The sequence below is a fragment of the Oncorhynchus kisutch genome, linkage group LG25 (assembly GCF_002021735.2).
Source record: "Oncorhynchus kisutch isolate 150728-3 linkage group LG25, Okis_V2, whole genome shotgun sequence".
Lineage (NCBI taxonomy): Eukaryota > Metazoa > Chordata > Actinopteri > Salmoniformes > Salmonidae > Oncorhynchus > Oncorhynchus kisutch.
Genome location: NC_034198.2, coordinates 31,088,129 through 31,116,022, shown reverse-complemented (window position 1 = coordinate 31,116,022; position 27,894 = coordinate 31,088,129). Strand labels below are relative to the sequence as shown.

The 27,894-nt window shown below is 42.6% G+C and overlaps 1 protein-coding gene across 1 annotated transcript; it reads right to left on the bottom strand.

Moving 5' to 3' along the window:
- Positions 1-541: 541 nt before the first annotated feature.
- kcnk1b (potassium channel, subfamily K, member 1b) lies at positions 542-27,156 on the bottom strand. The gene is made up of 3 exons (XM_020460349.2): positions 26,510-27,156; positions 21,707-22,102; positions 542-4,091 (listed from the first exon to the last, which is right to left on the bottom strand). The coding sequence occupies exons 1-3, from the start codon at positions 26,862-26,864 to the stop codon at positions 3,820-3,822; spliced, it is 1,023 nt and encodes a 340-aa protein (XP_020315938.1). The 5' UTR covers positions 26,865-27,156; the 3' UTR covers positions 542-3,819.
- Positions 27,157-27,894: the final 738 nt, after the last annotated feature.

Below are 27,894 nucleotides of genomic sequence, written 5' to 3'. Positions count from 1 at the left end.
AGAAAATTGTCAGCCAGTATGGCAATGGAACATTTAGATCGAACGACTGGGTCGCGTCCATAGATTCAGAACAAAAAGACTGAACGACTGGGTCACGTCTCTGACAACCGACCCGATGAAACGAACGACCAGCCGGCTTAGGTAGCAACGCTAGATTTGGGTTGGGACGATATCTTGTGGAAGGATGAAATAGAAATAATAAAAATAAAATGTTTATGAAAATGTCAATCAATATTTGAATATGTTGTATAAAAAGTGATAATGCCGAGAAGCCGGTGTTTGGAGGATATATAGGAGAGGTTTGCCAGCCCTCGACTTAGTCTTGGACCTAACAACACACCCGTGCCAATATATCCTCTAAACACCGGCTGCTCGGGCATTATCACTTATGTAGATGTCAGAGTGGAGTGCAATGACAATCATCGTAGCACGATGATAAAGAAGTCATGACGAGAGCATGGTGGTGTTTCTCTACATATGTAATGGTTTGAAAATAGAGCAATAGCTTTCAAACAATTTAACAGTAAATTTCCACGCTGCATTATGGGAGTCTAAATCTGCATTTATTTCTATGAGAAACTAGACAGAGCACAATAATATACAGGTGTTGTTATTGCACAGATACACAGGCGACTGAAATAGCGCATGCACCACACAATAACACTGACAAGGATTGACAAGGACTTCGACAGTTTTGTGTGCTATAAGACCAATGTGGCATATCTATAAATCATTTAAAGAATAGACCAATGCATTTCAGACTAAATATTTATAACAGTTAAAAGATCACTGCAACTGTCAAGTCCCCTGAGCCAGGGGGAGATTGTCATTCTCCCTTTTGACCAATTAACAAAAGTACCAACACGATTACATACAATTCCTCTGTTTGCTAAACTGGTATTCAAAACAAAACATTCTTGACAATGTTAAAGGCTTCTACTCATTCTGTCATTGTGCGATGTAGAAGAGTTTTGTGGAAAGAACTACAGTCAAAACAAAAACCCTGAAACGTTCTTAGATGATCTATAAAACATAATTCTGCACAACACAACCATATGTTGAAAATGAAACTACATTCTCAAGAATGGACAACAGTTTCCTGTCTGGTACAATACAATCAGGTAGGATTTGGTGCTATAAAAGAAGTCTGTCCCATCTGAAAAATGTACTCATATAGTATGATTGAGTAGTGTATGATACAGGCTAGTCTGTCCTACAGATGTAGGATCTTAATTTGATCTATATTGTCACAGCAAAATAATCCTGCAGCAACAGGATTTGAACGTTTAGTCCATAATGTTGCTTGATCGGTGGTTAGGCTATTAGCGGGAAAAAAGTAGGCTACATAAAAAGTGCAATACTGTTAATATAACCATGTGTTAGTGTGGGTTTTCAGCGAATATATGTAAATCACAAAGCTCATCTTCAAATTCTCCGAAACAAAAGGATAATCAAATTAAGATCCTACATCTGTAGGAATAATATTACCAGTACACAAGCAAATCAGCTGGTACTGTAGGCTACAAGCAAATGACTTCCAAATACAGGATGACATTAAGTCAGGAAAAATATGTACAAGCAAATCAATTAATGTTCCTTGATGGACATCTTAACTTAAATGTTAATATAGTACATTTTTTGTAGATCTTTGGACAATATATGTCAGATAACTCATTATGCAGCTATTGAAAATCAGTTTGAGGTTTGACTGCATTGCACTGTAAAGCAGTCCTGTCTGTCAGTGTTTCCTATCTTCAAGTTTCTCTCACAATGACACTCTCATGGAGTATCTTTACTTGAAATCATCATCTGCATAAATCATAAATACACATTTGTAAACACTCCACTTTACATTCTCCAAAAATACTAGGCTCTTTGGTTCAAAAACAGTTCATATTCTCATCTTTAAATAGACATTTTCAGTATCAAATAATGTCGTGTCACAGAGCAGTCCTGAAGTTTTATACAAACTGCCAAACTACTAACATTACTTATGAATTCAGTTGTTAACCCTCTTTGTCCTCTCACTTAAAGATGCACTATGCAGAAATCGATCCCCCATTTCTTGGTTGGCAAAATTCAGATAGTACACCTAATTTCAGTTTATATGGTGACAAAACAAGCAAGTATAGTGAAGAGAATCATTGTACCATCTAAACCACTGTGAAATTATGTATCATTTCCATAACCAAAATGTTTATTTTCAGCTATAAGCAGCTGGTGTACAAATCCAAAAGTAAAACTAAACTTAACGGGACGCATAGAAATAGCACACATAGAACAAATCTTCTTAGACTTTTCAATTAAAGACCTATAACTTATTTATGTGAATTTGGTCAGGTCGCCCAAAACGTTCCATATTGCAGCTTTAAATCTGAGGTACGGGTAATTACTTTTGTACTTTCCAGAACCAATTCTTTTCATACAAAATGTTCAACCCAGTAACTTCCCATTTCCGAGTGGTGTCACATAAGATGAACAGTAACCTGCTGTGTTCAAATAATTTATGAAAATACACTGCAACAAAGAAAATGAAGGGTGCTTTGTGGTTCTATACATAATCTTTGAGGGACATGATATGAGCAACTGAACCTTTTTTGTTTTAAATAGCAGCATTTCTTCTAGCAGCGTACCCTGCTTGGGGTCTGCCTCATTCTTGTTCCCCCTTTAAGTTAAAAAAAAAAAACTTTTATAATTGTCACTAACGTTCAATAAACCACATATTACACAGTAAATCCCTTTCTTTTAGACGAATCAACATGATAAATACACAGTACAGCGCGAGACATGAAACATTTAACTACCTTAAAATAACATTGCAAGTTGTACTTTTAAACTAGCATCAAACATATCTCTTACTGTAATTAACACAGAGCATTTACAATGATGAAATGTGCTACTGTTGTATACCTGATACAGTTAACCTGAATACATGCGTTCCTTTAAACTCCTGTAAAATAGTACTTAAGGTATATGTATACAGACACATTACGGCACAATGTCATATTCAGTTACATTTGACATGGTCCCATTAAATGTTCCCTAATGTGCTATTGTCAAGTCAGTTCTATGAAGCCCATATCTGTGCTTATGTATTACGACTGCCTTATAACTTGCGATGAGCGAGTTCATAATGCATTATAGATACAGTATGTGCTTAATGTTATTCCATCCATGAGAACAGCTGATTGCATGGCTGTTCTGAGCGAGGACTTTGACAATGAACGAAGCTACAGCAGGCGTTTCCCTTATCATTAAGTTAACCAGAATACATATCAGTTATACATATGAAGGCTATATTAAAGTTTTTCCTATGTCAGTGAATACAGATCTTGTTAATGCAGTATAGCACAATATGCTCATTTTTCATCATTAAGAGAGTGATAGTTAAGTTTCTCATGGATGGTAAAGGGCTAAAAGACAATCGTTCAATTTCAACATTACTAACAATGGTTTGAAGTTGAGCTTTTGTTTTTAAAATGCATCCTTATGCTGAAGCTTAAGTTATAATGTAGTCACAAATATCCTTCTACGAGAGTCCTCTGTATCACCCTCCCATAAGTTGCATCCCAATTCTCTACCCTTTTCATTAAAAAACATTGAATTGGTGTAAGCATTCACTGGGGAGAGAGTTTCAGCTAACGTTAAAGTTTCACCTAGAAAATTCATGATAGGCAGTGTACACTTCAAAAGAAGGATAGCAAAATGGGATGCAAACTTGGTTTCACCATCCCCCCCTTCAGTACTCTCCTTTTCCTTCCCTAGTTTCCTGCCTATTTCACCGCAACATTCGTAACTATTTCTCCCCCCCCCCCCCCCCTAGTTGATCATGGGGTCATCTCCACCAGGCGAGGCCAGCACGGGGACACTAACGAAGGGTACGTCCTTAGTCTTGTCCTCCTTGAGCGAGGTGGAGTTGGCCTGGTGGGACACTGAGGTGAAGGACAGATGGTCGTGCTCCAGTATTGCCAGGCGGTCCTGTGGTTTCTCCTTCTTCAGATAGAACATCTTCCTCAGGGTCTTCAGCTGCTGCAGCTCACAGAAGGTCTCCAAGACAACCAGCATCACAACCAGGCCCAGGAGGAGGTAAACTGGAGAGAGAAAAGGAATAATACAAAAAAAGGGGTTACTAGAGGAACCATTATCACTCACAGAAGATCTCCAGGACCACCAGCATCACAATCAGGCCGGGCAACAGGTAGACTGAGGGGGGCGGCAGAGACGGAGAGAGTGAGGTTGCATTTCAATAAAATCAAATCTTTAGCAATATTTACTCATGGATTTCATGCCAATGATGCTCACTGAATTGAGAGGGAGAGATGAGTTAAACCAACACTAGCTGAGACGGAGAAAGGATGTGACCTTAAGTGTAAGGAGGTGACCTTACCAGATGCTCTTATCCAAAGCGACTTAGTTCATTCATCTTAAGATGGCTAGGTGGGACAACCACATATCACAGTAAGTACATTTTTCCTCAAAGTAGCTCTCAGCAAAGTCAAAGCTAGTAAGTGAAAACAAAATGTGTGTGTTAATTCACAAAAGGGGTGCTGTAGGACTTTTTAAAGATTCTCTTTAACAAGGTAGTGTTTCAGATGTTTTCAGAAGATGGGCAGGGACTAATTGGGGTGCCAGGACAGAAAAGAGCTTGGAACTGTGCAGAGCTGGAGCTGCCCTCCGGGTAGGGTTGCGAGGGCCAAGAGGTGGTAGAATGGAGTACTAAGGTTGGGCTGTATGTTTTGAGCATAGCCTGAAGGTAGGGAGGGGCAGTTCCTCTTGCTGCTCGGTAAGCAAGTACCGTGGTCTTGTAGTGGATGTGAGCTTCCTTGGGAATGTTGAAAACCAGGCAGGCTGCAGCATTCTGGATAGGTTGCAGGGGTTTGTTGGCACAAAGGGGGAGCCCAGCCAACAGCAAGTCGCAGTAGTCCAGATGGGAGATGACAATGCATGGATTAGGACCTGCGTCCACTATGTGAGGTAGGGTCATCACAGATGTTGTAGAGCATGAACTGCTTTGATATCTGCAGAGAATGACAGGGTGTTGTCCAAGGTCATGGCAAGGTTCTTATCACTCTGGGATGGGGCCACCATGGAGTCAACCATGATGGAGAAGTCTTTGAGCGGGCAGGCCTTCCCAGGAAGAAGAGCAGCTCAGTCTTGTCGAGGCAACATTCAAGCGGAGATATCTGCCAGGCATGCGTGTTGCCATGTGGGTGTCAGAAGGGGGAAGGAGAAAAGTAGTTAACAGGATTTCAGCCGTAAGAAGTTATTAACAGGATCGATTTGACAACAGCCAATGAAAGTGCAGGGCGCCAAATTCACAGAAAAACACAGCCATTTTTCCAGCCAAAGAGAGAAGTCACAAAAAGCAGAAAGAGATCAAATTAATCACTAACCTTTGATGATCTTCATCAGATGGCACTCCTAGTTCATATTTCTATCCAAAAATCTGTTTACACTGGCGTGTTATGTTCAGTAATGTTTCGCTTCCAAACACCCAGTGATTTTGCATAGAGCCACATCAATTTACAGAAATACTCATCATAAAAGTTGATGAAAATACAAGTGTTATGCATGGAATTAAAGATATACTTCCCCTTAATGCAAATGCTGTGTCATATTTCAAAAACTCTTTACAGTGAAAGCACACCATGGAATAATCTGAGTACAGCGCTCAGTGACCAAAACAAGCCATACAGATACCCGCCATGGTGTGGAGTCAACAGAAGTCAGAAATAGCATTATAAATATTCACTTACCTTTGATGAACTTCATCAGAATGCACTCCCAGGAATCCCAGTTCCACAATAAAAATGTTTGTTTTGTTCGATAAAGTCCATCATTTATGTCCAAAGACCTCCTTTTTGTTTGTGCGTTTAGTTCACAAATCCAAATTCACAAGGCTAGGTCCAATGAAAAGTCAAAAAAGTTACATTACAGTTTGTAGCAACATGTCAAACGATGTACAGTGCCTTGCGAAAGTATTCGGCCCCCTTGAACTTTGCGACCTTTTGCCACATTTCAGGCTTCAAACATAAAGATATAAAACTGTATTTTTTTGTGAAGAATCAACAACAAGTGGGACACAATCATGAAGTGGAACGACATTTATTGGATATTTCAAACTTTTTTAACAAATCAAAAACTGAAAAATTGGGCGTGCAAAATTATTCAGCCCCTTTAAGTTAATACTTTGTAGCGCCACCTTTTGCTGCGATTACAGCTGTAAGTCGCTTGGGGTATGTCTCTATCAGTTTTGCACATCGAGAGACTGAATTTTTTTCCCATTCCTCCTTGCAAAACAGCTCGAGCTCAGTGAGGTTGGATGGAGAGCATTTGTGAACAGCAGTTTTCAGTTCTTTCCACAGATTCTCGATTGGATTCAGGTCTGGACTTTGACTTGGCCATTCTAACGCCTGGATAGGTTTCTTTTTGAACCATTTCATTGTAGATTTTGCTTTATGTTTTGGATCATTGTCTTGTTGGAAGACAAATCTCCATCCCAGTCTCAGGTCTTTTGCAGACTCCATCAGGTTTTCTTCCAGAATGGTCCTGTATTTGGCTCCATCCATCTTCCCATCAATTTTAACCATCTTCCCTGTCCCTGCTGAAGAAAAGCAGGCCCAAACCATGATGCTGCCACCACCATGTTTGACAGTGGGCATGGTGTGTTCAAGGTGATGAGCTGTGTTGCTTTTACGCCAAACATAACGTTTTGCATTGTTGCCAAAAAGTTCAATTTTGGTTTCATCTGACCAGAGCACCTTCTTCCACATGTTTGGTGTGTCTCCCAGGTGGCTTGTGGCAAACTTTAAAGGACACTTTTTATGGTTATCTTTAAGAAATGGCTTCCTTCTTGCCACTCTTCCATAAAGGCCAGATTTGTGCAATATACGACTGATTGTTGTCCTATGAACAGAGTCTCCCACCTCAGCTGTAGATCTCTGCAGTTCATCCAGAGTGATCATGGGCCTCTTGGCTGCATCTCTGATCAGTCTTCTCCTTGTATGAGCTGAAAGTTTAGAGGGACGGCCAGGTCTTGGTAGATTTGCAGTGGTCTGATACTCCTTCCATTTCAATATTACCGCTTGCACAGTGCTCCTTGGGATGTTTAAAGCTTGGGAAATCCTTTTGTATCCAAATCCGGCTTTAAACTTCTTCACAACAGTATCTCGGACCTGCCTGGTGTGTTCCTTGTTCTTCATGATGCTCTCTGCGCTTTTAACGGACCTCTGAGACTATCACAGTGCAGGTGCATTTATACGGAGACTTGATTACCCACAGGTGGATTGTATTTATCATCATTAGTCATTTAGGTCAACATTGGATCATTCAGAGATCCTCACTGAACTTCTGGAGAGAGTTTGCTGCACTGAAAGTAAAGGGGCTGAATAATTTTGCACACCCAATTTTTCAGTTTTTCATTTGTTAAAAAAGTTTGAAATATCCAATAAATGTCGATCCACTTCATGATTGTGTCCCACTTGTTGTTGATTCTTCACAAAAAAATACAGTTTTATATCTTTATGTTTGAAGCCTGAAATGTGGCAAAAGGTCGCAAAGTTCAAGGGGGCCGAATACTTTCGCAAGGCACTGTATATAATCAATCTTTAAGATGTTATCATAAATCTTCAATAATGTTCCAACCGGACAATTCCTTTGTCTTTAGAAATGAAAGGGAACGGAGCTCGCCCTCACGGCCGCCGCACGAGACTTAGCTCAAGACATTCTGCCAGACACCTGGTTCAAACGGCTCTTATTTGCTCCCCCTTCATAGTAGAAGCCTCAAACAAGGTTCTAAAGACTGTTGACATCTAGTGGAAGCCTTAGGGAGTGCAATTGGTCCAAATTTTACACTGTATATTGGAGAGGCAAAGACTTGAAAACCTACAAACCTCAGATTTCCCACTTCCTGGTTGGATTTTTTCTCAGGTTTATGCCTGCCATATGAGTTCTGTTATACTCACATACATCATTCAAAAAGTTTTAGAAACTTCAGAGTGGTTTCTATCCAAATATACTAATAATATGCATATATTAGCTTCTGGGCCTGAGTAGAACGCAGTTTACTCTGGGCACCTTACTCATCCAAGCTACTCAATACTGCCACTCAGCCATAAGAAGTTAAGTGTCATCCGCATAGCAATGATAGGAGAAACCATGTGAGGATATGACGGAACCAAGAGGGCCTAGAAACGTGGGGGACACCAGTCATAAGAGTACGTGGTGCAGACACAGATCCTCTCCAATTCACCTGGTAGGAGCAGCCTGTAATCAGAGTGTGCGGTGCCTGAGATGACCTGCCCTGAGAGGGTGGAAAGGAAGAAATGGTTCCATCGGCTGCCTTCGACACCGAGATCTAAGAGGATGAGAACAGAGGCAGTGCGGAGAGCCTCCGTGAAGAAGAGCAGTCTCAGTTGAGTGACCAGTATTGAATTCAGACTGGTTATCATCACTAATATCGTTCTGAGAGAGAGTTGGTCAGAGACAGCACGCTCAAAAGTTTTGGAAAGAAAAGAAAGGGATACCGGTCTGCAGTTTCTGACATCAGAGTCAAGTGTTGGTTTCTTGAGGAGTAGAGCGACTTGGGCCATTTTGAAGTCAGAGGGGACGCAGCCAGTGGTCAGGGATGAGTTGATGAGGGAAGTGAGAAGGTCTCCAGATATAGTCTGAAGGGAGGAGGGGATGGGGTCGAGCGGGCATGCTGTCAGGTGGCTGGACCTCACTAGTCTCAGAAAGGGGATAGTGTAAGTCATAGGATGCGGAAAGGGAAGAGTAGGGTTGAAAAGGCAGAAGGAGACCGGAGGGAGAAGGATTTAGCAGAATGGAGAGGATAGAAGAGGAGAGCAAAGATTGTGACGGCTTTTGACCATCTGGATAGGGGCTGTGGCTAGGGTTGGAGGACAGAAAAGAGACAGAAAAGGAAACAAAAGTAGTGATCAGAGACATGGAGGAGGGCTGCAATGAGAGTAAAGATGAGGTTGAGCGTATTACCTGCCTTGTGAGTGGGAGGGGACTGGGAAAGGGTGAGTTCAAAAGAGGCAAGCAGGGGAAAGAGTTGGAAAGAAATTAAATCGAAAGCAGACGTCTGGAGGTTGAAGTCGCCAAGTACGAAGAGTGGTGAGCCATCGTCAGAAAATGAGCGTATCAAGGTGTCAAGCTCATTGAGGAATATATTTTTTTTTTAAAGAGCCAAATCTAAGCGCACCTGGTGGGTGACTATTGTCATCTATGTTACACTTGAGTGGGCATGTGACTGTATGTAATTCAAATGAAGAGATGGACAAGTGAGGGAGAAAAAATACAATTTCCATTTAGGAGAAATGAGGCTGTTCGCCTACTAATCTCACTGTGCCACCACTGCGATGACCAGATGCTCTCGGACTATGAGGGAAAACATAGTGAGATGAAGAGAGAGCAGCTGGAGTATGTGTGCACTCTGGGGTGATCTAGGTCTCCATCAGGGCCAAAAAGTCAAGGGACGGAGGGGCAGCATAAGCTGAGATGAACTCTGCGTTCTTGACTTTAGATCGGCAGTTCCAAAGCTGACAGAGACCAGGAATTCCACATGGGTTGTGTGCGCAGGGTACACCAATTTAGAAAGGTTGCAGCCAAGGGGTGGGTTGTGTCTGTAAAGTCTACAGGGAGAATAGTGAACTGGGATAGAAAACACACACTACAAGCTACAAATAGCTCAAATAAAATCTGAAAATAAGTACCGTAATTTCTGGACTATTAAGCGCACCCGAATATAAGCCGCACCCACTGAATTAAATGTTTTATTTATTTTGTACACAAATAAGCCGCACGTGCCTACCGGTACATTGAAACTAATGAACTTTACACAGCCTTTAAACGAAACACGGCTTGTAACAAAAATAAAACAAATAGCAGTAAACAGTAGCCTACCAAGAAAGTCATTGGTCACTATCTTCCTCCTCCTGTGCACTGAAACCACTGAAGTCATCTCCTTCGGTGTCGGAGTTGAATAGCCTCAGAATTGCTTCATCCGATGTTGGATCGTTTTCATTGTCGCTCTCGTCACTTTCATCCGGAGGCAAATTCCCCGCTGAGCTCATGCTGCCCTCTTCAACACGCAGCAGTCCAGCCTTTCGAAACCCGTTGATTTTTTGACAATGCTCCACGCTGTCAGGACCCACTGGCAGACTTGACCATAAGTTGCTTTCGCATGCGGCCCGTTTTAGTGAAGGATTTCTCCCTACTTGTCATCCAACCCTCCCACTGAACACGGAGCGCCACCTTGATGGTTTGAGCGCGCTCGATTTCCGTCACATTATATGACGGTGCTCAGTTTTTTGGCGGCATGAATCTTGTGAAAGCGGGGGAAAATAACGGGTCAACTGTAACTGCTGTTATTGTGAAGCGGAAAGTCTAGGAGCAACAACGGCTCAGCCGTGTAGTGGTAGGCCACACAAGCTCACAGAACGGGACCACTGAGTGCTGAAGCGCATACAAATTGTCTGTCCTCGGTTGCAGCACTCACTACCGAGTTCCAAACTGCCCCTGGATACAGCATCAGCACAAGAACTGTTCATCTAGAGCTTCATGAAATGGGTTTCCATGGCCGAGCAGCCACACACAAGCCTAAGATCCCCATGCGCAATGCCAAGCGTTGGCTGGAGTGGTATAAAGCTCGCCGCCATTGGACTCTGGAGCAGTGGAAATGCGTTCTATGGAGTGATTGATCACACTTCGCCATCTGGCAGTCTGACGGCTAAATCTGCCCCAATGCAGTGCCAAATGTTAAGTTTGGTGCAGAAGGAATAAATGGTTTATGGCCGTTGTTCATGGTTCGGGCTAGGCCCCTTAATTCTAGTGAAGGGAAATCTTAACGCAACAGCATACTAATGGCATTCTAGACGATTCGGTGCTTCCAACTTTGTGGCAACAGTTTGGGGAAGGCCCTTTCCCGTTTCAGCATGACAATGCCCCCGAGCATTAAGCGATGTCCAGAGAGAAATGGTTTGTCAACAACAGTGTGGAAGAACTTGACTGGCCTGCACAGAGCCCTAACCTCAACCCCATCAAACACCTTTGGTATTAATTGGAATGCTGACTGTGAGCCAAGCCTAAATCGCCCAACATCAGTGCCCGACCTCACTAAATAGAAGTCCCCGGAGCAATGTTAAAATAGATCATTTAGAACCAATAATAAAAACAGTTCTACAACTGAACATCAACAAAGTGCCTGCCCTGCCACAAAATGCTGAACTTATTTTTAATAGGGCAGGGATCTACTCTGAAACATTTTCAAAGGAGTAGAAATGTAGAACCACACAGAAATAAAAATCAGAGAACAATGACTAAAAGTTCATGAATAAAAGTCTTGGGCTCCATTTGGCCGTGATTTTGTCCCCTGTCAATTTGGAGATGTCATGTTATTGTAACAATCCTATTATACATAGTATCTGAAAGCAAAGGTCCATTTTGACCAATATCATTCCTGCTCCCTGTTACAAGGAATCCCTCCTTTGCCCCCTCTAACCTTGACAACACATTTGAGAGATGGGGAGAGCTAGGGATCAATAACATAGGGGATCTATATATAGAAGGGATCTTTGCCTCTGATTTGTTGAGGGAAACATACAATCTTCCCAGAAGTAACTTTTTCAGATACCTACAGATTAGAGACTGTTAGAAAACATGTTCCTACATTTGGAAATGCTAAACCTTCCATGTTTGACAGATGCATAAAAAGTTGTCCCAACTCAGGCAGACAGATCTAATCTATATGACACTTTTCAATCTGTTAGCACACCTTCTACAGATGCCATTAAGGCTAAATGGGAGGAAGAGCTAGGCACTGACATTTCTGTAGCAGACTGGGAAGTGAGCTTGGAGCATATCTACACCTGCTCAATTAACTACAGACATCGTCTCACACAAATCAAGACAGACTATTCCAAAACTAAGCTGCATAGCATATTTCCTGATACCTCTCCCATGTGAGTTAACACTACTCCACTGCTTTGCCCTACGCTCTAACTTGCATGGTTATTGGTGTGGAATTTTTGGGATCCTCTGAATTTCTGGAGACTAATTGACCCAGACCAGCTTCTGATCAACCTGGGAGTGTCAGAAACCCTGAACAGATAAACCAACAGGTAAAAATGTTTTTGCGCCCAAATGCTTAACAATGCAATTCAAGGAATAGAGTTAAGAAAATAAACTAAAGTAAAAAATAAAAAGTAAATAGTCTGGGTGGCCATTTGATTAATTATTCAGCAGTCTTATAGCTTGGGGGTAGAAGCAGTTAAGGAGCCTTTTGGACCTAGACTTGGCGCTCCGGTACTGCTTGCCATGCGGAAGCAGAGAGAAAAAGTCTACGATTTGGGTGACTGGAGTCTGACAATTTTTTGGGCCTTCCCCTGACACCGCCTAGTAGGTCTTGGATGGCAGGAAGCTTGGCCCCAGTTTTGTATTGGGCCGTACGCACCACCCTCTGTAGCGCCTGAAGGTCGGAGGCCGAGCAGTTGCCATACCAGGTGGTGATGCAGCCGGTCAGGATGTTCTCGATGGTGCAGCTGTATAAATTTCAGGATCTGGGGACCCATGACAAAAAAAAAAAAATCTGTCTCCCGAAGTGGAAAAAGGTGTTGTCGTGCCCTCTTCACGACTTGTCTTGGTGTGTTTGGACCATGATTGTTGGTGATGTGGACACCAAGGAACTTGAAACTCAACACGCTCCACTACAGCCCCGTCAATGTTAACGGGGGCCTGTTCGGCCCTCCTTTTCCTATAGTCCACGATCAGCTCCTTTGTCTTGCTCACATTGATGGAGAGGTTGTTGTCCTGGCATCACACTGCCAGGTCTCTGATCTCGTCCCTATAGACCGTCTCATCGTCTCATTGTTGTGACGTCAGCAAACTTCATGACAATGTTGGAGTCATGCTTAGCCACACAGTCGTTGGTGAACAGGAGGGGACTAAGCACGCACCACTGAAGGGCCCCGGTGTTGAGGATCAGCGTGTTAGGTGTGTTGCCTACCCTTGCCACCTGCGGTCGACCTGTCAGGAAGTCCAGGATCCAGTTGCAGATGGAGGGGTTTAGTCCCAGGGTCCTTAACTTCGTGATGATCTTTGTGGGCACTATGGTGTTGAACGCTGAGCTGTAGTCAATGAAAAACATTCTCCTACTGGTGTTCCTTTTGTCCAGGTTGGAAATGGCAGTGTGGCGTGAGATTGAGACATCTGTGGGTCTGTTGGGGCGGTATGCGAATTGGAGTGGGTCTAGGGTTTCCGGGATGATGGTGTTGATGTGAGGCATGACAAGCCTTTCAAAGCACTTAATGGCTACCGTCGTGAGTGCTACAGGGCGGTACACATTTAGGCAGGATACCTTCTCTTCCTTGGGCACAGGGACTATGGTGGTTGCTTGAAACATGTCGGTATTACGGACTCGGTCAGGGAGAGGTCGGCGCATGCTCGGAGTACACGCCCTGGTAATCTGTCTGGCCTCGCGGCCTTGTGAATGTTGACCTGTTTAAAAAAGGTCTTCCTCACATCGGCTACAGAGTGTGATCACCAGAACACCTGGTGCTCTCATGCATGCTTCAGTGTTGCTTGCCTCGAAGCGAGCATAAAAAAGGCATTAATCTAGTTTGGTAGGTTTACGTCACTGGGCAGCTTGTGGCTGGGTTTCCCTTTGTAGTCCGTAATAGTTTGCAAGCCTTGACACATCCGACGAGCGTCAGAGCCAGTGTAGTAGGATTCAGTCTTCGTCCTGGATTGCCTCTTTGCCTGTTTGATGGTTCGTCTTAGGGCATAGTGGGACTTCTTATGAGCGTCCGGATTGGTGTCTCACTTCTTGACAGCGGCAGCTCTAGCCTTTAGCTCGGTGCAGATGTTGCCTGTAATCCATGGATTCTGGTTGGGATATGTACGTATTGTCACTGTGGGGATGACTTCGTCAATGCACTTATTGATGAAGCCGGTGACTTAGGTGGTATACTTCTCAATGCCATTGGATGAATCACAGAACATATTCCAGTCCGTGCCAGCAAAATAGTCCTGTTGCGTAGCATCCGCATCATCTGACCACTTCTGTATAGTGCAAGTCACTGGTACTTCCTGCTCTAGTTTTTGCTTGTAAGCAGGAATCGGGAGGATAGAATTATGGTCAGATTTGCCAAATGGAAGGCGAGCTTTGTAAGCGTCTCTGTGTGTGGAGTAAAGGTGGTCTAGAGTTTTTTTTCTCCTCTGGTTGCACATGTGACATGCTGATAGAAATGAGGTAAAAATGGATTTAAGTTTGCCTGCATTGAAGTTCCCAGCCAATAGGAGCGCTGCTTCTGGATGAGAATTTTCTTGTTTGCTTATGGCTTTATACAGCTTGTTGAGCACAGTTTTAGTGCCAGCATCAGTTTGTGGTGGTAAATAGACGGCTACAAATAATATAGATGAGAACTCTTGGTAGATAGGATACCTCATGATAAGCTGTAGACCACACTACCTCAAGCGAGCAATACAGAGACTTCTTTAATATTAGGCTATTGCACACCAGCTGTTATTGACAAAGACACACACCCCCGCCTCTAGTCTTACCAGACGTAGCTGCTCTGTCCTGCTGATGCACGGAAAACACAGCCAGCTCTATATTATCTGTGTCTTTAAGCCACGTCTCGGTGGCTTAACCGTTTTTAATGACTCGTTGGTAGGATAGTCTCGACCGTAGCGAGTGTTTTCCAGTGATTGCACGTTGGCCAATAGAACCGATGGTAATGGCGATTTACTCACATCCTAACACAGCACCCTGACCTTCTCCCTCCATCTCTGCCTTTTCTTCACGCAAAGGAGATTTGAGCCTGGTCTCTGGAGAGCAGCATGTACTAGTCCCGTCACCCGGCAGTGGGGGGGGGGGGGGTGACATCTCCCCTCTTCTTTCGGTTTACCTGTCCATGTTCTGTATATCCTATTTCGTATGATTTATTTTGTACTCTGGGTCCTTTTGTATTCATCTGCTCTTTTATGTTTATATAAGAATTGCATACTTATTTTCTACAAAGTACCTATACACCATTGTATTCAATAAAAAAAGTAAGCAAAAAAAAAAACATTATTTTGGGAGTGATCCATGCTCAATCAAGCACAATTATTTTGTGAGAAATGTTCAGGGATGGTCCGTTACTGTGGTAACTGCTTGCCTGTGATGGAAAAAAAATCGGAGTGATTTCTTCCTAGCAGCAGACAGGTGCAGCAAACGCAAACGTATTTTGAAAGACAACCTAGCATGTGAACAACACGATGTAACTGGCCAAAAAACGAGGACAAAGTCACACTTTAGTAGCCTTTCATGGAACTTCTACATGTAGGCCATGGATTAAAACATTTAAATAAAATGTTCCTCAAATGCTCTGTGTGACCACCCGCCAATGTGGCTGGTGAAATATACATTCGTAGTTACCAATCCTGGAGGTGACCTTAGAAGAGGAAGCCTTGTCACGTCCTTTCTGGCGCACGTCACTTCTTGTTGAAGGTGGTAAGAGGGAGAGCTTGGTTTGGTGTTTTGGAAAGTCGATTGAAAAAGTTGAGTTACTAGCTAAGCTACCTTTTGAGTTTGGATCCTGCGGGTCTGAGGAGCTGTTTGGTGCCTAACCGCGACGCGGTTAGTCATTGTAACTGGGACTGCAGATTGTGGCTGTCTCGATCCCTGATGTTTTTGTTGTTGTCAATCTTCCCTGGGCCCTGCTCTGTCTGGAAGTGCGAGGAGTAGGAACTATGTTGCTACCATGACAAAGACGAAAGACGGCGGGAGTATGGCCACCCGGACTATTTGGCCACCCGGACAATTTGCATTGACACCACCACCCTATGTTTTTACAATGTTGCTACTTGTCACTTTACCCCTATCTACATGTACAAATTAGCAAGATGGCCCCAACAGCTCTGCTCTAGCTCCTAAACAACTTTGTAATGTTTAGTTTTTTTGTGTGCTATTTCTCACATTATTAGCCCAGAATGTTTTTTTTTTGTGTTATTACATGCAGCCGGAAATAACTTCTGGATATCAGAGCGGGGGTAACTCACCAGCATTACGACCAGGAATACAACTTTCCCGAATTGGATCCTTTGTTCGCACCCCCCAGGGCAATTGATCTTATCCCTGAGGCTGCTCCAAGAAGCCGCCGGCGAAGAAGAGGTATTCGGCGTGAACTTGTAGTCCGACTCGGGGGGGGGGGGGGCATCCACTGTTTCTGAGTATATTACTCGATAATGTTCAGTTTCTGGACAAAGTAGATGAGCTCAAGGCGAGGATCTCCTTCCAGAGAAACATCAGGGATAGTAACATACTCTTTCACAGAAACATGGCTCTCTCAGGATATACTGTCCTCGTCCATACAGCCATCTGGGTTCTCAGTACATCGTGCAGACAGGAATAAAGAACTCTCCTTGAAGAAGAAAGGCAGGGGTGTATGTTTCATGATTAACCATTCATGGTGCGACATACAGAAACTCAAGTCCTTCTGGTCCCCCGATATAGAATACCTCACAATCAAATGCCAACCGTATCGCCTCCCAAGAGAATTCTCTCCGGTTATCGTCAGAACCGTGTTTATCCTCCCTCAATCCAATACCATGACGGCCCTCAAAGAACTTTTTGCCTTTACCTCCCTTATCTCACCTCATGTGCTCACATTGTATATAGACTTATTTTTCTACTGTATAATTGACTGTATGTTTGTTTTTCTCCATGTGTATATCTGTGTTGTTGTATGTGTCGAACTGCTTTGCTTTATCTTGACCAGGTCGCAATTGTAAATGAGAACTTGTTCTCAACTTGCCTGCCTGGTTAAATAAAGGTGGGAAAAAACAAACATTGACTGTATTCCTTGTGCTGAGAACACACTCAACCACTGCGTCTCTCTCTTCCGGGATGCCTACAGGGCCCTCCCCCGCACTCCCTTCAGCAAATCAGATTATGACTCCATTTTGCTTCTCTTCCTATTAGGCAGAAACTCAAACACGAGTACCGGTGCTAAGTTCTATTCAACCAACGCTGGTCTGACCAATTGGAATCCATACTTCAAGATTGTTTTGATCTCGCAGGCTGGGATATGTTCCGGGTGGCCTCTGAGAATAACATTGATGTATACACGGACACGGTGACTGAGTTCATCAGGAAGTACATCTGTATTCCCGCTAAGGCATTCAAACAGGCAAAACGTCAGTACGGAGACAAAGTGGAGATGCAATTCAACGGCTCAGACACGAGACGCATGTGGCAGGTTCTACAGACAATCACGGATTACAAAAGGTAAAACCAGCCACTTCAGACACCGAGGTCCCTAACCGCGTCTTCAGAGCATTTGCAGACCAGCTCGCTGGAGACATATTCATTCTCTCCCTATCCCAGTCAGCTGTCCCCACTTGCTTCAAGATGGCCACCATTGTTCCTGTACACAAGAAAGCAAAGGTGACTGAACTAAATGACTATTGCCCGTAGCACTCACTTCTGTCATCATGAAGAGCTTTGAGAAGCTAGTTAAGCATCACATCTACCTGACACCCTAGACCCACTTCAATTTGCTTCCCGCCCCAATAGATCCACTGACGATGCAATCGCCATTGCACTGCACACTACCCTATCCCATCTGAACAAGAGTAATATCTATGTAAGAATGCTGTTCATTTACTATAGCTCAGCAATCAACACCATAGTTCCCTCCAAGCTCAGCATTAAGCTGAGGGCCCTGGTTCTGAACCTTGCCCTGTGCAACTGAGTTCTGGACTTCCTGACGGGCTGCGCCAAGGGGGTGAAGGTAGGAAACAACATCTCCACTTCACTGATCCTCAACACAGGGGCCCCACAACTGTGGGTACTCAGCCCCCTCCTGTACTCCCTGTTCACCTATGACTGCGTGGCCACACACACACACACACCTCCAACTCAATCATCAAGTTTGCAGACAAACATTGTAGGCCTGATTACCAACTATGGCGGAGGTGAGGGACCTGCCGGAGTGGTGCCCGGAAAATAACCACACTCAACGTCAACAAAATGGAGAAAAAAAAAAGGAAAAAAAAAGTTTCCTGAAGTCCACAGAGGGAGCACACCCTTATCCACATTGATGGCACCGCAGAGGAGAAGGTGGAAAGCTTAAATTTCCTTGGCGTACACATCACTGAAGATCTTAAAATGAAGAAATTTGGCTTGAAGGCTGAAGAAATTTGGCTTGGACCCTAAGACCATCACAAACTTGTACAGATGCACAATTGAGAGCATCCTGTCAGGCTGTATCATCGCCTGGTACGGCAATGTTGGGCAGACTGCACCACCCTCTGGAGAGCCCTGCGTTTGTCGGCGGTGCAGTCTGCCCAACGCATTACAGGGGGCACACGACCTGCCCTCCAGGACACCTACAGCACCCAATGTCACAGAAAGGCCCCCAAAAAAATCTGCAAGGACATCAACCACCCGAGCCACGGATTGTTCACCCTGCTATCATCCAGAAGTCAGTACAGGTGCATCAAAGCTGTGACCAAGAGACTGAAAATCAGCTTCCATCTCCAGGCCATCAGACTCCTACTCTGCATTTCAAAATCAAAAATCTAAAATGTGGACTCAAACCAAAAGGACAGATTTCCACCGGTCTAATGTCCATTGCTTGTGTTTCTTGACCAAGCAAGTCTCTTCTTATTGGGGTCCTTTAGTAATGGTTTCTTTGCAGCAATTCGACCATGAAGGCCTGATTCACACAGTCTCCTCTGAACTGTTGATGTTGAGATGTGTCTGTTACTTGAACTCTGAAGCATTTATTTGGGCTGCAATCTGAGGTGAGGTTAATTGCCGATTTCAGAGGCTGGTAACTGTAATGAACTTACCCTCTGCAGCAAAGGTAACTCTGGGTCTTCCTTTCCTGTGGCGTTCCTCATGAGAACTAGTTTCATCATAGTGCTTGATGGTTTTTGCGACTGCACTTGAAGAAACTTGAAATTCTTGAAATGTTCTGGATTGACTGACCATGTCTTAAAGTAACGATGGACTGTCAATTCTCTTTGCTTCTTTGAGCGGTTCTTGCCATAATATGGACTTGGACTTTAACCAAATAGGGCTCTCTCTGTATACCACCCCTACCTTGGTCACAACACAACTGATTGGATTAAATGCATGAGGTTAAGAAAATTCCACAAATTAACTTTTAGCAAGGCACAACTGTTAGCGTCCCACTGATCCGTTAGAAGTTAACTTCCCATTTCGACAACTTCTGGTGAAATAAATTACTATAAATATTCAACTTTCATGAAATCACAAGTGCAATACATCAAAATAAAGCTTAACTTTGTTAATTTTGTTGTTAATCTAGCAGCCGGATGGTTTGGATAGAAAAGCTTTATTTTGATGTATTACTCTTGTGATTTTATGAAAGGTAAATATTTACAATACTGTAATTTGAATTTCGCGCTCTGCAATTTCACTGGATGTTGTCGAGGTGTCTCGCTAGCGGCACAGCCTAACTCAAACAGGTGAACTTCACTAGGGTAGGGGGCCTAAATTAAACGGCCTGCTACTCGGGCCCAGAAGTTATGATATGCATATAACTGGTAGATGTGGATAGAAAACAGTCTAAAGTTTCCAAAACTGTTAAAATTGTGTCTGTGAGCGTAACAGAACTGATTTGGCAGGCGAAAACCTGAGAAAAATCCATTCAGGAAGTTTGTTGTTGTTGGTTTTGTAGTTTTCTATTCAATGCCATTACAGTATCCATTGACGTAGGACTCAAATTGCAGTTCCTATGCCTTCCACTACATGTCAACAGTCTTTAGAAATTGTTTCAGGCTTGTATTCTGATAAGAGGGGGTAAGACCAGTCTGAATGAGTGGACCCTGACGTGTCAGAGCTTTTTCATGCACAATCCCAAGAGAGTGCATTTCTTGTTTTCCTTTTATATTGAAAACGTTATTGTCCAGTTGAAATATTACAGATCATTTAGGCTAAAAACAACCTAAGGATTGAATATAAACATCGTTTGACATGATTCTATGAACTTTACAGATACAATTAGGATTTTTTTCTGCCTGTTTTGACTGTGTTTGACCCTGTGGATTACTGAAGAAAAAGCGAACAAAACAAATGTTTTTGGATATGAAGAGACTATCGAACAAAAGGAAAATGTATTGAGTAAATGAATGTCTGAGTGCAACCATATGAAGATCAAAGGTAAGGGATTAGTTCTCTCTCTCTCTGACTTGTGTAACTCTTCTGCTTGGCTGGTTACGGTTTGTAATGATTTGTCTACTAGGCTATGTTCTCAAATAATCGTAAGGTATGATTTCGCCTTAAAGCATTTTTTAAATCTGACACCGTGGTTTGATTCACAAGAAGTTCATCTTTAACCCTATGTAAAATATGTTTTGTTTTCTGAATTTTATGATAAGAATTTCTGTTTTTGAATTTGGCGCTCTGCAATCTCACTGGATGTTGGCCAGGTAGCTAGCATCCCACCTACCCTAGAGAGGTTAAAACCTTTACAATCTGTGAAGTTATTTGGATTTTTACTGAGTTTACATGATTCCATGTGTTATTTAATAGTTTTGCTGTTATTTAATAGTTTTACTATTGCTGTGACCTAATCTTACCACTAGGGGGAAGTGAGCTGCTGATCACAATTAGCAGCATGAAGTGGAAAGGTTTTGGTTTTCCCCTCACTGATCATAATCATTAATGAACTAAAATGTAGATACACTACATGAAGTTAGACATCAACACAATAGGCTTTGCCAAGCCTTTCCTGTGTTTCCAATGTGACCAACTACACTGATCGAGAAAGATAATTTTAAGGAAAGATATGTGAAGATTCTCAGAGTCAAACTTAACAAAACATGCCAGAAGTATTGAAGGCAATTCACATCAAATATACAGGACACCCTTTTAAGTTCAAATCAGTCGTTTTCTCCATTCTTAGCCAAGATGTCTTAAGCCTGAAGCTTCTAAACAGAATGAGAAACTGTCCAAGAGAATTCAGAGCCTTGAGATGTTGTTGCTCTCTCTATATTTGTCTGGATGTTTGTTTGCTTTAAATCAAAGGCAACCAAATATGGTATCATTCATCAAACTTTAAAGCGATGAATCTGAGATTCGGTCAACAGCAGCCCCACCACTTTTCTGACTATAGAGCTGAGGGACACAGTTGGAGAAATGTAACCTCTCAAATTCGTAGATTATGCTATGGATGTAAGGACTGTCTGACAGTCCATGAGATCAACATGATATTAAACAAACAATGTATCGCTTCAGCACCAAGACATTGTTTACAAACAATGGAGTTAAACAGAGGGGTATACTACAAAGCAGGATCAAAAAGTTAGCCAGCTAACTTGCCTAAATATTGTAAAACATTTATTTTTATATAATCTTGAAATGGACATGGTCTAATTTACTCAAACAACATTTCTAAGCTTAGCTTTCTTAAAGCTGAAATATGTAACCTTCTGGGCAACGCGACCAAATTCACATTGACATATCTATCTCATTGAAAGCATGTTTAAGAAGCGGTAGATCTGTGCTATGTGAGCTATTTCTATACTTCCCATTAATTTTCGTTTTTGCGTCTTTCACATCAACTTCAAACAGCTGAACATACAATATCCAGTTATTTCTGGTTCTTTATCAAAGTTAGCTAACTGCTTGATCATGCTTAGTAGTACACCCCTCTGATGTTCTTAAAAAATAAATACAATACCAACTCACCAGTTATTCCGACTTTATAGAGCTGTCTGAACCTCTGGTTGAAGGACTCCCCTGGTACGTAATCTCCCAGTCCGATGGTACTTAGTGATATAAAACAGAAGTAGATGCTCTCCAGGAAGTTCCAGTTCTCCTCTAGGGAGGAGAAGATGGCCGCCGGGATGAGGAAGAAACAGGAAGCAGCCAGGATGGCGAGGAGTGTGGCGTGGACCACGGCTACGAGAGGCTTGGACAGGCCCCAGCGGGTCGACACGTACATGACTGGACGGCGCGTGCTGAAGATCATGATGCGTTGGACCACGGCGGTGAGGAAGAGGAGGGTGAAGGGGATGCCGATCACAGAGTAGACAATACAGAAGGCTTTGCCTCCATCGGAGAGTGGAGCGGTGTGGCCATATCCTGGTTGAAACAAAGAGACATGGACAGGTTAGTTGAGATAATGAGCAATTAAAAGGATTTCTGGTTCTTAACAAAGCTAAAAATATGCCAATTGCACATGTGGCCGATGTGAAATGGCTAGCTAGTTGGTGGTGGTGCGCGCTAATAGTGTTTCAGTCGGTGACGTCACTGGCTCCGAGACCTAGAAGTAGTTGTTCCCCTTGCTCTGCAAGGGCCGCAGCTTTTGTGGCCCTTGCAGATGGGTAACGATGCTTCATGAGTGACTGTGGTTGATGTGTGCAGAGGGTCCCTGGTTTGAGCCCAGGTTGGGGCGAGGAGAGGGACGGAAGCTATACTGTTACACACTACAGGTCGACCGATTATGATTTTAACACCAATACCGATTATTGGAGGACCAAAAAAAGCCGATGCCGATTAATAGGCCGATTTTCTTTCTTCAGTTTTTTTATGACAATTACAACAATACTGAATGAACATTTATTTTAACTTAATACATCAATACAATACATACATCAATAAAAATACATTTAGCCTCAAATAATGAAACGTTCAATTTGGTTTAAACAATGCAAAAACAAAGTGTTGGAGAAGTAAAAGTGCAATATGTGCTATGTTTTTTTTAAACCTTTATATAACTAGGCAAGTCAGTTAAGAACAAATTCTTATTTTCAATGACGGCCTAGGTTAACTGCCTGTTCAGGGGCAGAATGAGCCTGCTGCTGTACCTTGTCAGCTTGAGGGTTTGAACTTGCAACCTTCCGGTTACTAGTCCAACACTCTAACCACTAGGCTACCCTGCCGCCCCAGGTAAAAAAAGCTAATGTTTGAGTTCCTTGCTCAGAACATGAGAACATATGAAAGTTGGTGGTTCCTTTTAACATGAGACTTCAATATTTCAAGGTAAGAGGTTTTAGGTTATAGTTAATATAGTATTTATAGGACTATTTCTCTCTATACCATTTGTATTTCATTTACCTTTGACTATTGGATGTTCTTATAGGCACTTTAGTATTGCCAGTATTGCCAGTTCGACAGTATAGCTTCCGTCCCTCTCCTCACCCCTACCTGGGCTCGAACCAGGAACACATTGACAACAGCCACCCTCGAAGCAGCGTTACCCATCGCTCCACAAAAGCGGTGGCCCTTGCAGAGCAAGGGGAATAACTACTGCAAGTCTCAGAGCGAGTGACGTTTGAAACTCTTTTAGCGCGCACCCCGCTAACTAGCTAGCCATTTCACATCGGTTACACCAGCCATTAGGCTGATAGGCTTGAGGTCATAAACAGCGCTGTGCTTGCGAAGAGCTGCTGGTAAAAAACACACGAAAGTGCTGTTTGAATGAATGCTTATGAGCCTGCTGCTGCCTACCACCGCTCAGTCAGACTGCTCTATCAAATAATAGACTTAATTATAATATCACACAGAAATACGAGCCTTTGGTCATTAATATGGTCGAATCCGGAAACTATCATTTCGAAAACAAAACGTTTATTATTTCAGTGAAATACGAAACCGTTCGGTATTTTATCTAACGGGTGGCATCCCTAAGTCTAAATATTCTTGTACATTGTACAACCTTCAATATTATGTCATAATTACGTAAAATTCTGGCAAATTAGTATGCAATGAGCCAGGCGGCAACAAACTGTTGACTATACCCTGACTCTGTGTGCAATGAACGTAAGAGAAGTGACACAATTTCACCTGGTTAATATTGCCTACTAACCTGGATTTCTTATAGCTAACTATGCAGTTTAAAAATATATATACTTCTGTGTATTGATTTTTTTTAAAGGCATTGGTGCTTATGGTTAGGTACAGTCGTGCAACGACTGTGCTTTTTTCACAAATGCGCTTTTGTTAAATCATCCCCCAGCGTTGCTTCGATTATATGCAACGCAGGACACCCTAGATAAACTAGTAATATCATCAACCATGTGTAGTTAACTAGTGATTATGATTGATTGATTGTTTTTTATAAGATAAGTTTAATGCTAGCTAGCAACTTACCTTGGCGTACTGCATTTGCGTAACAGGCAGGCTCCTCGTGGAGTGCAATGAGAGGCCGGTGGTTAGAGCGTTGGACTAGTTAACCGTAAGGTTGCAAGATTGAATCCCAGAGCTGACAAGGTCAAAATCTGTCGTTCTGCCCCTGAACAAGGCAGTTAACCCACCGTTCCTAGGCCGTCATTGAAATAAGAATGTGTTGTTAAATGACTTGCCTAGTTAAATAATGATTAAATAAAAGGTGAAAAAAAAGGCAAATTCGGCATCCAAAAATACTGATTGTAGCAATTGTTATGAAAACTTGAAATCGGCCCAAATAAAAAAAATCTGACATTCTGATGAATCGTCAACCTCTATTACACACACACACCCCCAATTAGTAAAAGTGCTGCCCTTTAGAGAAAACTTCAGATTATCAGCAAACTGCTTAGACAAAAGGAAGAGCTGCACCCTTTCCTTTTGTTTAATTGGTTTCTGAACCACAAAACAAGATATCTATTGTCAGTAGCTTAAGTCTTTGTTTCTTTGGTAAAGCCTTATATGCTTCCAACATTATCATCTTTTTCCACATCTACAAGGCAGTAGTCATGACAATCGTCTATTGCTGGTTTTAGAGCTGTTCACAACAATAGGAAGGAGCAACAGAACACATTATTATCTCATTTAGACAGGCAAACCAGCATAGCCATGACGTCAGAGGGGGTTGAGCACTCTGTTCTGTAGCTCATGGCACGGACACGAGTAGGTGCCATTAAAAGAAAAGAGAATGTAGCATGTTTTGGTTAAGTGTTCCTAGCATGAGTGGTTTAAATGCAATGGCCCTCCAACTCAACTAAGCTACTTTATGTCAGAGATGGCCTACCATGATAAATTGTCATTGATATCTTTACTATGTCAAAACGTATTACATTTTTTTGTCAGGAATGTTATCCTGCAGTAAAAGTATCTATCAAGTAATGTGATGAACGGTTATAAAGTATTACCCTGGACGATTGACCTGACACCAAAAAGTAAGTTCCCCTCTGAGAAAAGAAAGTTATTGCAAGTCTAAACCACCTCTTTACTACAGTAATAGGCTACTACTACTACCACCATAGCTTCTTGTCAAGAAGCAACGTGGTGGATTGTAAGGACCAGAACAGAGAGTTCTTCTATACCACCTGTGAAATGAATACCTCGACACCATAGCATCCCTTGTACTTGACTTTTTCATGGATCTCTCTGGCTGTATTGTGACTATTGTATATTTTCTTGTGTTTCATTGTTGCAATTAAAACATGACAGATGCCTGTGTGAGGAAAAGGTGACTGAGAAGGAAGTGTGGTTGGAGACTTGAGTCATGTCATGGAAGTATTAAATGACAATGGGTGCCTAATCTTGTCAAACCGGATTGTCTGCAATCGGCACACCCATATTTCCCAGCTTTAGGCCTATCCTTGTGGCTCTGTTCTATTTACATGGGACCACACTAAGCCTATGTATCACCTGGTACTTTAAGGTGCAACATCAACTCAGACACCAATTTCAAAATGGCCTATATGTTGGAAGCACAGTCAAAGATTACTTCTGAGCGTCTTTGTATCACTTGGGTTAGGACCAAAGTTCTACAGAGACATGAAACTAATGTAGGCCTTTTACACAATAGGCTATATGATAAGGAGGCTGTTATACGTAACACCTATTCAAAAGAAACGCCTTTGCTGTCTGATCTGAAGCATGAAATGTTGGTATCCCATCCCTAAACATTACTTATGTTAGGCCTACATAAAATCACATATGTTGTAACTTGAAAAGTTAGGCTCAAACGGAATTGACATAGTGTTTTCTTTTAAAGTCGGTAAACATTGGTGAGAGTGTAAAAAACTACAGACCCAGGCTTGTAGGCTTTTTTAAAGGATAAGTGTGTTCAGTGTGTGAGAAAGAACGTTCCCTTGCTCAATGCATAAACACAGACGAGCAGACAGACATTGAGGGCATCCTGTATATTATCATGACAGAATGCTGAGCTCGGGTAACGTAGGCAAGTGTTAGTTACTTGGGTGTACAGTGTCGCGAAAGGGTACATTTCAGTGTCACAGGCAACAACAAAATGCCAACCTGCTTTCAGGAATGTCGTGTGCCTACCTAACAAGACGCGTATGACAATAATCAACTATATTACCACTAGACATGACTACGTAAACAAGCAACTCCCTTATTTTTCTGAAAATATAGCTATTAAAAGAAACACATTTCTGAATTGCACCTATTCATTTCTGGGGGCGATGCGCCGATGCAGAACGCGTTTTTGACGCGGAGGCTGCATCACCTCCTTCAAGCCCCGTATGTCATTCAACGTTCCATCGAGAGATGGCTGAAAAGCAGTAGTCTACACTTAAAATGGGCCACTGACTGACTCACCTGTGGTAGACAATACAGTACTGGCGAAAAACAGCGAGGAGGTGAAGTCCCAATTCCAATTTGCCGATGCGTTGTTGAGAATGGACACTCCATAGTTACTGGCCTCGAGCGCCTTCTCCAAAAACTCCTCGAGGCGTTCTTCCGACAGACATTGGTTTTCTTGGAGGAACTGTTTTTTGATGGTTCGGAGCTCCTGGCGTAGAAGGTCTTCATAAGGCAGTTCCACCGAGGAAAAGACAACAGCTCCGAATATAAGATACAGAATATAGCCCAGGACTAAAAACAAAAAATACCATGTCGATTTGTGACTTTCGATCAATCGCACACACGAATTGCTAGTTAGAGATTGTAGCATTTTCCAATAGTTCTCGAATCGACAAGTTGATGGGCTACAGTTGATATCCTTGTCATAAACAATGAATAGCCTAGACACCACAAATGTTACAATGACTTCTAGTTTCTTTTCACACGCACTGTCCTTAGCAACAGCTAAGCTTATGATGACAATCGTTTTTTCTGTCTCTGTCTGTTGGGAAAGCTAAATGGACACGCCTGGTGCCCAAATTGATGACGTTGTCGTGCAGCGAGAGTCGAGTGGAGACGAACAGATTCGGTTCAGTCAGTTCAATCTGTCTTCCTGATGAGCCCTTCCCAGCCAGCTACGTTAGACGTTAATAATGCGGTACTTATAGGCTACATTTTCGATGAAAATCACTACAATACATATGTTTTAGCTGTCACCCTGGCCTGATAGATAGTGTAGCCAATATCAACACTGAACAAAAATATAGACGCACCATGCAACAATTAACGATTTTATTGAGTTACAGTTCATATAAGGAAATCAGTAAATTGAAGTGAATTCATTATTTTATTTAACCTTTATTTAGCTAGACAAGTCAGTTAGGAACATATTATTTACAATGACTGCCTACCAAAAGGCAAAAGGCCTCCTGCAGGGATGGGGGCTGGGATTAAAAATAAATAAATACAAATATAGGACAAAACACACATCATGACGAGAGACAACATAACACTTCATAAAGAGAGACCTAAAATGACAACATAGCAGGGCAACATAGCATGGCAGCAACACATTAAACACTCATCTATGGATTTCACATGGCTGGGCAGGGGTGCAGCCATGGTTGGGCATGGGAGGGCATAGGCCCACCCACTTGGGAGCCAGTCCCAGACAATCACAATTAGTTTTTCCCTACAAAAGGGCTTTATTACAGACAGAAATACTTCTGTTTCATCAGCAGTCCGGGTGGCTGGTCTCAGACGATCCCACAGGTGAAGAAGCCAGATGTGAAGTTCCTGGGCTGGCGTGGTTATACATGGTCGGCAGTTGTGAGGCCAGTTGGATACACGGCCAGATATTT

Bases quoted from the DNA above. Each gene is read 5' to 3' on its own strand.
- kcnk1b (XM_020460349.2), bottom strand. From the start codon at position 26,864: ATGCTACAATCTCTAACTAGCAATTCGTGTGTGCGATTGATCGAAAGT. The intron at 22,103-26,509 runs GTGAGTCAGTCA...TGTTTCAACCAG, and splicing joins TACTGTATTGTCTACCACAG to GATATGGCCACACCGCTCCA. The intron at 4,092-21,706 runs GTGAGTTGGTAT...TTCTCTCTCCAG, and splicing joins CTATAAAGTCGGAATAACTG to TTTACCTCCTCCTGGGCCTG.